The 13,354-nt window shown below is 43.4% G+C and overlaps 1 protein-coding gene across 3 annotated transcripts in view; it reads left to right on the top strand.

The window, feature by feature from the left end:
- Nucleotides 1–276: 276 nt before the first annotated feature.
- WWC3 (WWC family member 3) overlaps nt 277–13,354 on the top strand; it is a gene marked incomplete at its 5' end in the record, with an annotated part of 102,407 nt that continues 89,329 nt past the window's right edge. For all 3 annotated transcript variants that reach the window (XM_084301200.1, XM_084301201.1, XM_084301202.1), the window contains one exon: nt 277–542. In XM_084301200.1, the coding sequence (XP_084157326.1) occupies nt 277–542 (266 nt within the window). The remainder of the gene's footprint in view (nt 543–13,354) is intronic.

The following is a 13,354-nucleotide window of genomic DNA, read 5'->3' on the forward strand; positions in this document are numbered from 1 at the left end:
CGGGGTTTGTAGCGGCGGCGGGGCTGGTCCCGGCGCCGAGCGGGGCTGTCGCGGGGGAGGATGAGCCCGGCGCGGCGCAGCCGGAGCCGCCCGAGTCCCGCTGCCCGCGGGGCCGCCTGCTAGTGCTGGAGGAGGAGGAGGAGGAGGAGGAGGAAGAGGAGGGGGGGGGAGGAAGCGGCGGGCGGCCGCGGGACGGGAGCTGCCCCGGCGGCGGCGGCGGGCGGGGAGCGGGTTGGTGCCGGAGCTGGGCGGCGGCGGCCCGGCGCTGGGGCGGCCATGCCGTGGCTGAGCGGCGGCCGGCGGCGGCGGCAGCAGCAAGGGGCGGCGGGGCAGGGCGGCGGCGGCGGCCCCGGCTCCGGCCCCGGCCCCGGCCCCGGCCCCGGCTCGGCGGCGGCGGCGGCGGCTGCGGGCGGGCAGCGGGGCCGGGAGAGCTCGGAGCTGCCGCTGCCCGCCGGCTGGGAGGAGGCGCGGGACTTCGACGGGCGCGTCTTCTACATCGACCACAACACCCGGCAGACCTCGTGGATCGACCCCCGCGACAGGTACGGGGCAGGAGCGGGCGGGGAGCCCCCGGCTGGGCTGGGCTGGGCTGGGCTCGTCCCGTCCCGTCCCGTCCCGCAGGATCCCGGTCCCGCTGCCGGCTCCGTGTGCCCGGCGGCCCGGCGGCGACATTTTCCTGGCCGCGGCCGCGGGCGGGGTGTGGGCGGCGGGGCCGGGCCGGGCCGAGCGGGGCCCCAGCGCCGCGGCTCGGAGCCGGCCCCGGCTCACGGGCACGGTCCCGGCCCCGGGTCTCGGCAGCTTGGGGTGAATCGCAGCAGGTTTTGCACCCTGTGGGGTGTGCGCCCTCTGACAGAGCTGCCCATAAAGGCTTAAAAGTTGTCCGGGCTTTAAAACTTCTGGAAGCAGGGGGATATCTGCGGAGGGTGCCGCCTGCTGCACGCACCCGCGCTTTGAACGCGCTCGCCCAAAAATTTCCACGCGGAGCTGCGGAACACAAGTGTCAGTATTCGGAGGTGTCTGCGAAATAAGAAACATATGTCTCCGTGTGTGCTTTTCTATATTAAACAATGTTTTTATAGTAAGCGAAAGTTGGACAAGGACAGTTTGAACTTCGGCCAGAGCTACCTTGCCAGAGCTATGCCAGGAATGTTAAGCAGGCCACAGAAACATTTAAGCGCAGTCTGGGTTAAAGACTGGAGTAATTTGAGCAATTCCTGCCGTCTTGCACAATGATGCATAGCTGTTTAAATAGCCTAAATATTTACCTACGAGATCAAGATCTTTTGTCTCGTTGTTTAGACATACTTACGCATGCACATATTTTTTGCTGATGTATTAAATGCTTGTTATTATGCTTTAGCGCATTTTTTTCTGCAGCGATCTGTGCGTTTTTTAACGTCCGCTTACTTGCAGTACTCTGTTTTAAAGGTAACCGGTGACACAATAACATGTCTGTGGCTTCTCTGCGTGCCGTCCTTTCCATTAAATTTCAGGGGGTGTGCAGTTTCGTCTCCTGGAGTACTTTATGTAGAGACAGCAAAGAAAAAGACTTAGCAATTCCCTGCAGTGTTTAAATTCAGTGGTGATGTAGCACCGTGCGATTCGAATAGCACTGCTCAAATTAGGACCTCATGTTTTGAAGAAATAATTGAAATGCCACGCGACGTTTGAAAATTTCTTTAAATACTTCACACCAGTGGTTAAACCGAGATGTATTTTTCAGGTGAGGAGATCAGGCTGTTGAGCAGAGATTGAGACAGTTACACTGGGGCAGGTAGAAAAGACACAATGTTTCCACGAGGAAATGTCAACAGTTTCTACAGGATTCAAGCAGCAGAAGCTAGTTTTATGACTGCAGAGTTGATCTCTGGCTGAGAACAGGCTGCTGTTAGTGCAGTGAGATGGCTGTGTTTTGCATAGCGGAAGGTGGCCGGTCTTTTGAGTTTTCATTGCAGCTACTCGGATTCCTGGGGGCAGCAACAAAGTAGGAAGGGGTCAGGTTAGTTGTGTTCTGCCAAAGTTTGGAAAGGAAAGGTCGGAGCACCAGGGAGATGGTACTGAAGGTGTTTTTTCTGCAAAAAGAACTTGAAAAAGTAAGGTAGAATAATGTGTTTGGTATCATATTTGCCTCAACATTGTCAATTTGCCATAGAGTGACAAATCAGCCCCCTGTTTCCGTTCCTGGTGTGTTGGTTTCATTTCTATCCAGGAGGAGTTGGATGAAATTATGGGACCTCGGGCCATGTTGCACATGACCCGAACTCTGAGAATCAGCACCTCCAAGCTTTCCTATGGGCAGTGATCCTACAAGCATCCCCACGGGCTCCTCTTTCTCTGTAGCTGGGACTTAATAGTTTTTTTTTTTGTTTTGTTTTTTCCAACATTCCCTTTGAGGTTTCTCAGCCTTTTGTAGTTAGGTTAGTGAGTTTAATATGAAGCGGTTATTTAATTTAAGAAAAAAATAATCCTGTTGAAGCCAAGAAGAGAAGGAAATACTATTTTGGGAAGTTAAGGAAGGAGAAATGTGCTGTATGAAGGATTTGGGGGTTTGGGAAGAAGGTGACAGGAGCAAGAGGTAAGTCAAGGTAACAGAGTGAAAAGGGATAAAGGACCTAGATGCCATATGATTTTTTTCTTTTTAGGGTAGGAAAAATTGAATAAAGAAAAGGGAGAACAGTAGGAGAGTGATAAAATGAGCAGATACGAGAAGCTGCTTTGGTATCAAATCAGTGGTTAGGTTGATGGAAATTATTGTGTTGATCTGTGTAGATTGCTAGACAGTTGTCTAGTAGACCCTGTAGATCTTGAGGCGGAACCATTCAGTGCACATTTTCTTCTTGCTGTAGTAGTTGTCTTTTATCTTAATAGATTAAGGCAGCAAATGGCCTTTTTATCTCGTGTTTGCACAGTACTTAGTATATGGAGATGCTGGTCAATAACTGGGGATCGTGAATGCTCTTATAAAAGACTGGCTGCGTTTGTGGTTGATATTGATGATCTTTGTGGCACCAGGTCTTACTACAGTTGCTGTTTGTTACAAGGCTGTGTTTTCAAGTGATTAGAGCTTAGCCAAAACTGTTGGCAAAAGCTTTCCAAGCTGGTGAGTTTTTGTTAGATTTTTTTGCTTGTGGAAACTACAGCTAAGACACAGTGCTGTTTTTGCAGAACCTCACCAGGGGAGATGATTTGATTTGTTTCCTTCAGCTTCTTAATGTGAGTTGTCATCTTTGTTTGTTTGAAGATTTAAATCATCTTGGTTTGGAATGAGGATTTTAAACTCGCAAGGTGTAGCAGCATTTTTGCATGGAGAAATAATCCATCCGGGCCAGTTTGGGAAGCTTTGAAGAATTCATATGGGTTGGGTAAGGACTTGTATTTCTAGCAGCTGCGTTTGCAGGAGCTTCCTGCAAGCTGGACTGCTGGTATCTTTATTAAGATCAGGTAGCTCTTCTGTCCTGCGTCCTCAGCAGCATCTTAATTCTTGAAGCTGGTGAACTTGAACCCAGAGAGAAAGAGCCCTGGCCTTGTAGAGGAGGTGGGTTGGAACAAGAGGGATTGGCCTTGGGATTTGACAGGAGGGGGGATGTTTTGGAGAGCTGCGAGGAGCAAAGCAAATCAGGAGCTGGGGGTAGGGAGAAGGCACCTGAAGCCTGGGAAGCAAAAAGTAGGGGAACTGGACTGAAAACCTGTAGGACAGGGAAAAACAGGTGAGAAGAAACCGGTCTGGTGAGGGTTCAGGGTGTGAGGGTGTCAGCTCTCTGCTGGCTGTGCAGGGAACCCCGAGGGAAAAGAAGGAGCACCCGCGTGGGATGGGGAGTCTTCAGAGGCAGAAAACGTGCGTGCTGGGAAGCCTGTGGAGAAGGAGGAGAGACTTGGAAGGTGAAGGACAAGAACGAGGTGTGAAACGTCAGGTGGTGTAAGATATGCTGGAGGAGGAGACTGATGAAAAATCTGAATTATGGAAGGTCGAAATAAGCAGGAAAGGGTAGCGTGCTTGAAAGGAGTTGGCTTGAGGAAGTCACTAGGCAGGTACGCGTTATTAGGAATGCATTGCAGAACAGCTCGAGGTAGTGGGTAATGGGCAGAAAAGTCCAGAAGTTTGGGCTGTTTCTCCCAAACTATTTCAGGGTTCCTCCTTGTTCTCATCATTTATTTGGTGTTTAGCAAGTGTACTACCCAGCTCGTCTCTTCTTCCTGTGAAGCAGGACAAAGGCAGTTCCTGCTAGCTGCTCTAACGATGTGGTCTGTTAACCACCGTTCACAGCAAAGCAAAGCGTGATGCTGCGTCGTGCGATTTCTCTTTCCCCAGATCAGTTTTTATAAAGGAATAGGAGATGGCGAATGGGAAACTTACACCATATTCTTGTCAAATATTCAGAGCTAGAAAACTACAGGTTTAAGTTGCTGAGCTATTGCTACTTTTGCTTTGAGAGCATTTTTAGTGACAAACTTTTTGATACCTTGCCTCCCCTGAGACCTGGAGAGGAGCAGCTCTGAGGACAGGTAAGGGCTGGGAGGTGAAATAGATTTAGATTAGAAGGGCTACTCAAACTTTTGCTGAAACTGGAAGACTTGCCTCTAATGAGGCAAAGGATCTTCTGGAGCAACCATGTGTGGTACCCTTGGAAAGGCAGTGGCCTCTTTGTCAAGGCCAGAGAGTATCTGCCAGCGTAGTGCATTGTATCTGCCCAGCTGACAGCATTCAGCAGCCCATTGACAATCAGGAGAATCGTTTAAATCACAAATAGCATTTTTCTAGGCTGGGCTTAAACCCCTGCACTGAGAGTTACGGTCAGTGTCATTCAGCATTACAATTCAAATACTTCTCTTGCCGAGCATGGGAAAGATGAAGGCAACAACACAGTACCACCACGATTTTTGAAAGTTTGCACTAAGTTTTTGTGTGTTTTCAGACTTTTTTTGTCTACTTCAATTTTGTTGTATTTTGTCACCTGCGTTAGCTCACATTTTTGTTTTGAACTAATGCTATTTTTGGAATGGGAAGAGAACAAATCAATTGTTGATCGTTGTAATATTCATTCTGAAAACACGATGATGACAGGACAGAGTTAAATCATGTGTTTTATTTGTGCGATGCAGACTGTTAATGTCAAAAAAAAAAAAAATTAACCTATAGGGTGCAAAAAAGTATTTTTGGAAGTGATGCTTTGAAAATCATTCAAGGCGAGCAGAAATGCCGAAATACTAATTTGGTTGTGATTTTATAAATAAATTAGCTCCTTAGGCTGTCAGAGCTAAGGTCACAAGAGATGAAGATGGTTATCTTCAAAAAAAAAAAAAAAAAAAAAAGAGTAAATGAGTATGAATCTGGAAAACATGCTCTCCCAAGAGAGCAAGGGAGCTGAACTTACTCAGTTAAAGAGGTGTTTAAGAAGTGGTTTGAGTGCTGATTGTAAAAAGAGATTATGATATCTGAGACTTCAGATCTCTTTTGTTTAATAGATTCATAATAGTGTTTGATAGTCAGAAGTTGAAACCAGAAATTGGATATATTTTTTTTAATAATAAGAGATATTAAATGCTGGAATAGTTTTTCTACTCCTTTAGCTGTCTAGATGAAATTATCTGATTTTTTTTTTTTTTTTTTTGCCAAAGTCAGCTATCAGTTGAAGCCCCATTGTCTGTGAGCATCTATTTTTGCTGCCTCCATTGCATGATACATCATTTGACCTATATATAATATATCTAGCTAAATATATCTCATATGGATTGGCAGAGCAGCCATGCTTTCATTAGAAAGTGGAGAGTTTCTCCGGGTTGTTTCTCTGAACACGGCAAGGAAGAAGTCCAGTTTACCACCGCCACTTGAGACATCTGGGTCACTGCAGTTGTATCATGTGGTTACCTCAAGTTAGCAGCGAATACAGTGGACTTGGTAGAATTTGTATGAAAAACAATGCATATAAAGTACTGCTCGAGATCCAGATGTTTTGAATTTTCTGTGCAAATGTCAAGCCTGGATGCAGTCACAGCGTGGATGGGAAAGCCGTGCAGCTGTGCGACTGCTCTCCTGGCATGCGGCTGGGAGTATGGGCTGCAGCACATGCGGGAAGAGAAGGCTGCGGTGCCCTGAGCCCCCGACCCATCAGGACATGCTTGTGCTCTAGTTCTTCAAAAAAGTCCAGTAATATTTTTAAAGGTATGCTGTAGCTGACATTTGTTGTGAAAGTGTCACGTTTATATGCCATGACATATTTATTTCTTTGCCATTCAGAAGAGAGATGCATTCTATTTGATTCATGTATCTATTTTTTTTCATTCAGTCTGGTAGGTTTTCAAACAGGCAGATGTTTAACTTTTATATGGCACTTGTATGAAATTGTTTATGATTCAAAATAAGCATAGATGTGAGAGTCTCAGAATTAATGTCTGTGCATTTTCAAAGTTTGTTTTCAAACTCAGTCCTTGCTTTCAATTGTTAGATTCTGATAACACGTAAACATTAATGAGCTGGTTCGTGGTAAATTAATTTTAAATTATTGCATTTTTTTCTTGATCTCAGCTCTCTGAATTAGATACCTGGATGAAGTAAGCAATACCTGTATGAAATACATGTTCACATTTTCTGATAAACTACTCTTGTAATATGACATAGTTAAAAATGAGTGCTTTATCTCCAGTAATTGAGGATAAACATTTTTAAATGTTTTTAGTAATGTTTCAGTGTCTCAGAAAGTAGAGGTGGGAAGCATCCACTCCTTCTTCCTGAAAATGAAAGGTTGTCCTTTTAGTACAATAGTAGTGAATTGTGATTTGTTTGACTGGTTTTACAGGTTAACATATATATACTTTGAAAATCTGGCTTAGATAGCATAAAACTGCAAGACCTAATTCACATTTGGTAAGACATCCAAACAGCTACAGAGCCAAGTCTACCTCATTAACCAGGAGCGTTGTTGCATTGTTAAGCTTCTTAATGCTTCGTTAAAGGTAAAAGTTTTTTTTTTTTTTTTTTTTTCTCCTCTCCTGTGCACGTGTAGTTTTTGCTGAATTCTAGATGGAGGTATTTAAGTATTTTCAGCAGTCAGGGAATGCAGACACCTGCCTTGCTGTGTTTGTGTGCTGGCTAGAAAGGACTAAATTAGGGCTTGTGACTGCAGTGAGCTGCAGCAATGCAATGGCACGTGTTACAAGGGCTAATTCTTGGAGGGTTCTGTGCAGAGGTATTGGCTGTCTTGCCTATAAGTTGGATCTGAGAAATCTTGGTCTGTCAGATGTTGTTAGTGCTCAAAACTATCAGAAAAGGTAGTTTACTGTTTTGTCTGTGTGTAGACCAATGCATATGCGAGTCACTGTAGACATAGTGGTTGTATTTATTGTCGTTAGACAGCACCAAGCATTGTTAGAATAAAATTACGTATTTGAATGAATGTCTTTGAAAAAGTTGGAGGGGGGAGTGTCTGCTTTTCAAGATCTACAAACCGCACATGTGAGAATACAATATTTGAAATGTCGTGAGGCTAGGGTCTGAAGTTCTGTTATCTCAAGAAAAAAATATCCTATTTAGGCTTGGATTTTAGAGATAAGTTTAGTTTGAGAGATAACAACTTCACATTTTCAGTGAATGTAAATATAGTGACAGCAGTATGCAAACATGAGAACAAATGAGTTGTAGGCAATAAAAAAATTAAGAACTTATCTATAGCAGGCAAAGTCCTGTTAACAAGCACCGTAGAGGTGTCTGTTCAATGTAATGTTGGTTTATAATTTCACATTGATTACGGGAAGGTAGAGCTTTGTAAAGTTGCACGTGAGGCCGAACAGAAGTATTCAGCTGGTATTTTGGCAAAACAGTAAAACTAATACTTTTTCTGCCTAGAGTTAAAAATAGAACTTCCTGAATGTCTTATCTGCTACAGATGTGACCGCTCATGTTCACCAGCAAAGCCAGGGAGTATTGCAGCTTTTATGTGATCTTCAACTTGTTTCTGGCTGAAAGAAGCTAGCCAAAGAGGAGAACAACCTCGAGGGACTTGCCCTACCTCTCCGTGGCAGCCCAGGCTGCACGCTCAGCAATGTTTCACAATACAGCACCACCGAGCGAGTGGTTCCCTGTTGCCAAAAGCAGCGGTGTCCCCCCCTCCAGCCTCATGGTCTTGTACCTCTCGCACTGGTACTGGTGGTTATCCAACCTCACACTAAGTCCAGCTGGCAAAAATAAGCTATTCAGCATTTAATTTTTCTCTTTTTGGGAAGGGTGGGTTTTGGCCTGTTCAGCTCCCTCAGCTGACTTACCCTCAGGGCAGATGGATATTTAAATGGCTTATGGCAATTAAGTTTAATTCAATAAGGACCTGGCTTAGGCAAAAGTGATGAGTCAGTTTAAAACCCTCTTGGGTGAATCCTCTTCGTGAATGGCAGTCCTGACTACTGACTTCTAAAATACCCCCACGGTAAAACACCGCATCTCAAGTTACCTTTTTAAAAGTGAGGATTCACTTTTGAAATGTCAGACAGATGTATAAAAACTAACAAAAGTGTCTTAAACAGGTTTCACTGTAACTTTGTCCATTGGGTAGTGGTGTGGAAGTGGCTTTTCAGTCATGAGGGGCAGGTACAACCTGCAGAGCTGATCTGGGGAGGGAGTCTGGGTTTTCAGCAGCAGCTTGGGAGTGCTCAGGAAGGGTTGGTGGAGTCAATGGCAAGTGTTGCCATCGCTGGCAGGGAGCGAAGAAGGCGGCTGGGAGGATCGGGTGTATGATCAGATGGGGAGCTGGGGAGGATGCTGGCAGCGCGGCACCTCGGAGGAGTGTGAGGGAGTTGGGTATGAGATCGGGTCGATACCGGGAGGATGTTGACAGTGGAGTACCTCCAGGGAGAATCTCGGCTCGGTGGGGAGGCACGGGGTGTACCTGAGGAAGGGTGGAGTGAGGAGAGGCACGTCGAGGGGATAGCAAAGCCAACAAAGCAGCTGTCAGAGGCCTTGGAAAAAGTGGCTTTACCGCCAGTATTTTGGGCTACAGCTGATCAAAAGACTGTTCGACGGGAGTGTCACTACGGGACTGGAAGGAATAAAGGTTGAAATTTCCAGCTAGAAGAGGAGGAGGTGGCTGTAATGCTGGAGTTACGTGGTTTACAAGGCTTTTGGCTCCCTGCTTATGAAGAAGAGCAGGAGCTCAGGTGTCATGTTTTTGCCTTGCCTGTTTTGTGGCCCAGTCCAGGGCCTGTTTCATGGAGATAAACCCCTTGGTTCTTAATTGTTTAGTGGCAAGGGAATGGGGATCTAGGTTTTGTTCTGCCATGCTACAGGGGCCTTGCTCGTTTCTTGATTCTGTTCCAGATAGGAAAATTAATTTGGATTTGGCACATTCAGAGCGCGCTAAAAACATGGAGAGCCTCTGCTAAAAGTTGACGGCCCTGTCAGTTCTCCTGGCACGTTGAATCATTTGAGTCAGCTCCTACCTAGCGAGACTAGCTCGAGATGCGTGTTGTATTTTCAGATAAGCTGGAGTATTTCTCAGTTCCTGTTTCTTGGCCTGTTTTTTCCTGTCCTGTGGGTGCTTTGCTAGAGTACGAAGGTCTCTTGCATCCAGTGATGAGTCCGGTCTGTCCCCTTCTAGTGTGGGGGATTGAGGTGAGATTCTGTGCTGGCTAACAGCTGATTGCCATCAGGGACTGGATTAGTGACTATCAAAAACCGGTATTGCTGTATTTTTTTTGTTGTTGTTGCTTTTGAAGACTTTTCTACTTCAGCGCATTTAATTGGCAGTGGGACAAAAATAAAGTATAGTGGTATCAACAGCCTTGAACTGGCAGCAGAGGATCAGAAGATATCTTTCGTAGCTTTCTGAAAGAGTTATTTTCAAGATGAAATATGTATAGAGAACGTCATTGAAACTATTTTGATTTATATTGTACTTAGGCTGAAGGTTTTTCACACGTACAGTGATTAGTATTCCTTATGGCAAAATGCAAAGGTTGGTATCAAAGCTGTGAACACGCAATATTTCAAAGTTGATTTATTTAATATTGGATTCCCATTTAGACAGCTAAAACTAAGACTTTTTAACCTTAACACACAATGATTCTTAGAAAGAGTGGCTTATCTGTGTTTGGGAAGATGGCTGAAAATGCTGCATAATTATCCAATTCTGCAGCATAAACAAATTGTGTCACACTTCTTACAGTCCAAAGTTACTTGACTGGAACAACAACCCCATGCGTGCTTAAAAAGGGAACTTTCAGAATAAAAACTAAACTGACATTTCTATTTTCTTTTTGGCAATGTAGGGATGATTTGTGGATGGAGAAGGTATTACATATGTTTGGAAATGACTGTTTAAACATTTGTGTCTTCTGTTTCCCTCAGATTTCATCTTTTGGATAAAACCAAGACTGGCAGTATTAAAGATCTGATATGGTACATAGGTCTCTGTAACCCAAACTTCAAAATAAGTTAACCCAAGAACAATTTATTAAAAAAGTATCACAGCTGTTGGTTCATACATAGATCAGTTGTTGGAGAATCTAAATGGTCTCTAACAGTAACTGATGAGAAATACATGTTAGACCTGTTCATTATCCATTATGAGATAGAAAAAGCTACACTTAGTGTAGAGAAAGCTACACTTTCTCTATCCTCTCTGTATAATAAAATTGAAAATGCATTTAAAGTCTTCACCAGTAGGTAACCTGTAAGGTTCCAGTTTAAGAACCTGTATATTTGTACTGTATATTCAGATTAATATTTCCAACTGTATGCAATGTATTGAGTTATGACATTAAAAAACTACTTTGCATTGTTTTGAGTTGTATTACCTTTGCTTTTCTGCCAGCTCATAGTTTATTCAAGGGAAAATCTAGTCCTGCTCTTGTGGTTATGGTTGTACTGAGATCTGCGATAAATAGGCAGCATGTACTCAAGACTCTGCATGGACATTTGAATTTCAATTCTGAGTTTAATGTTGCTGCTTAGTTGGGCCAATTCAATTACAGAATTTCTGTTGCCTCTAGGGGAAGTTGGGGAGTACATCTGAAGTCATCAAGAGGAAAATCTGATGTGAAAACTTCTTTTAGTTCTGAACCCTTGGGAAATTGCAGTTTAATGCACGAATGGGACAGTATTTTAATGTACTTAGTTACAGCAAGGACTTCAGAAAGAAGTGACACTTCACTTATATTAATCAAAAGTAGCTACAATGTAGGAGTCTAAAAATAATGGATTTCCTAAGCTTTTTGCCTTAGTCAAGGGGAGTGTGCTCAGAGACGGGACACAAGAGGTCCTAGTGCTTGTCCTGATGCTGCCTGTCTCATTGTTTGTGTTTAATACTTCTCCGGGCTTTGGCAGTCTTGCATACTCATTCAGCTGAACTTTTCCTCGATTTCCCATAACACCACGTAATGCACTGAATTTAAGAAGCTTTTTTTTTTTTTTTTTTAATTATTATTTTTTTAATATATATAATGACCAACTAGTTTCAGTCAAGTCACTTTGAACTGATGGAGTTGTGGAGTATGATTGCTGTTCTTGAAGAGTGCTGGTTAAGTGCCTTCTGTTCGGGAAGGTGATGTGTGTGGGTGTGTGGGGGGGGGGGAATTAGCTGCTGGATTATGAAATAAACCCTTACATTTTTGCTTTAAGCAAGTCTTTCCCTTTAGCCTGTTTCTGGTGTAAAATGTTGAGATAGTTATGATCAGTCTGACTCTTAGGTTCTGATTGATTGATGGTGCTATAAAGATATTGTATTTCCAGTTCCAGGAATTATTTTCCTATTGTAAAATAAGCTGCTTTGCAAATTCCTCCTTGTCTTTTTTTACTGTTTTTCTGGATGTGTTTATATGAAGCTTTGGAGAAGTCTTTAAATTTCTTGACTTAAATACAATAGAAGGTTTTCAGAGCAAAAAGTCTTCTAATCCATGAGCATGTATCCAAACACAAAGATGTAGGAAGGTGTATGTGAATGTTTTGTGCAATGCTATTTAATCATCTGAAAAATTGATCACCCCCAGGATTTACTATCTGTTAGTACCCGTTGTTCTCACTTTACAATTCTGAAGGTTGGAGCTGAGAAGTGTTTCTGGGAAGTGATCTGTGGAAGGTTTGCTAAGCCATGATCATTTAAAAAAAAAAAAAAGGGGGGGGGGGCTGGAGGGGACAGTAGCTGGCTGTGAATGGCTTTTAAGGACCCCTCAGTTATTTGTACTGAGTCTTTTCTTGCAGATTCAAGGGCATCTTAGGGAATGGTCCATCATCTTCATTTTTAATGCATTTTCAAAAATAGGTTGTGGAGATTTTGGCACAAATTTTGATGTCCCAAGTTTTTGTCTCCTAGGAGTGTCATGTGCTTTAAAAAAAAATAAATCTTAACTTTTCCCAGAAGTGCATTTAAAAAAAAAAAAAAAAAAAAAAAAAAGAACTTTTCATTGGGCCTTAGATGTAAACCTGTTTTCATGCTAAGCCAAGTTATGCGATGTCTTTCTATGACTTAATAAAAGACAAAACACCAGATGGTACATATGGGCGAGCTTTTTACTTATTTATTTTAACAAACATTTGTAAAATTTGTGACTCTGTTCTAGAAACCTGACAGATTAAATAAAACTCCGGCAATTACGGAAAACAGCCTGTTTTTGTAAACCTTGTGCTGCCATGTGAAGTGCCTCCTTTGTAGGGCTCGGCACGGGTGCAGATGAACTTGCTGGTGCCAAGGCAGGCTGTAGTAGCGTGTTGGGTAAGTTCCTTCTGGGAGTGATCTCGCAGATCTGTCCGTGCCTGTTCGTGGCTTCTGTTTGGTAACAGTGATGATGGAGCGGGTTGTGTGCTCTGGACATCTGCCTGCTAGGAGCGAGCCGATCTCCAGCCTGTTGCACAAGGTCTGCTGAACAGCTTTAAGCTGGTAATACATTTTCATTGCTATCGGTACTACTGACCAGGTCTCAGTTCAGATCCTTGGTTTAAAGACTATTTCATTCACCGTATCTGACTTCTACGAAGCCTTTTGGCCATTATCTGATTATTTCAGCAACAGCATCTGAATGACAGTGTTGATTATATGTTTTCTTCCCCTAACAGCTTACATTTAAGGGGTTCTGAATTTTTAGAAAGTTGTCTTGTTCTTTTGAAATACTACTCCATCATTCTGCCATTAAAAGTTACTCTAATAATTTTTTTGGAATCTGCTTTCTGTAATTACGTACAGTATATGAACATCTGTGTTTTTTGAAGTTTTGCACGTATGACTGTTTGCCCGTATTGTTCTTCAGATATTTGGCTTGTTCGTTCTGAAGTCAGTTGATAAAGAAAATCATGTTTATTCTTGACCTTAATCACAACCATAAGTTTCCTTTTCTTTACATTTAGAAGCCATGGAGCAGCTATAAAAGGCTTTTCTGT

Source organism: Netta rufina (assembly GCF_964035555.1).
Source record: "Netta rufina genome assembly, chromosome: 1".
Taxonomy (NCBI): domain Eukaryota; kingdom Metazoa; phylum Chordata; class Aves; order Anseriformes; family Anatidae; genus Netta; species Netta rufina.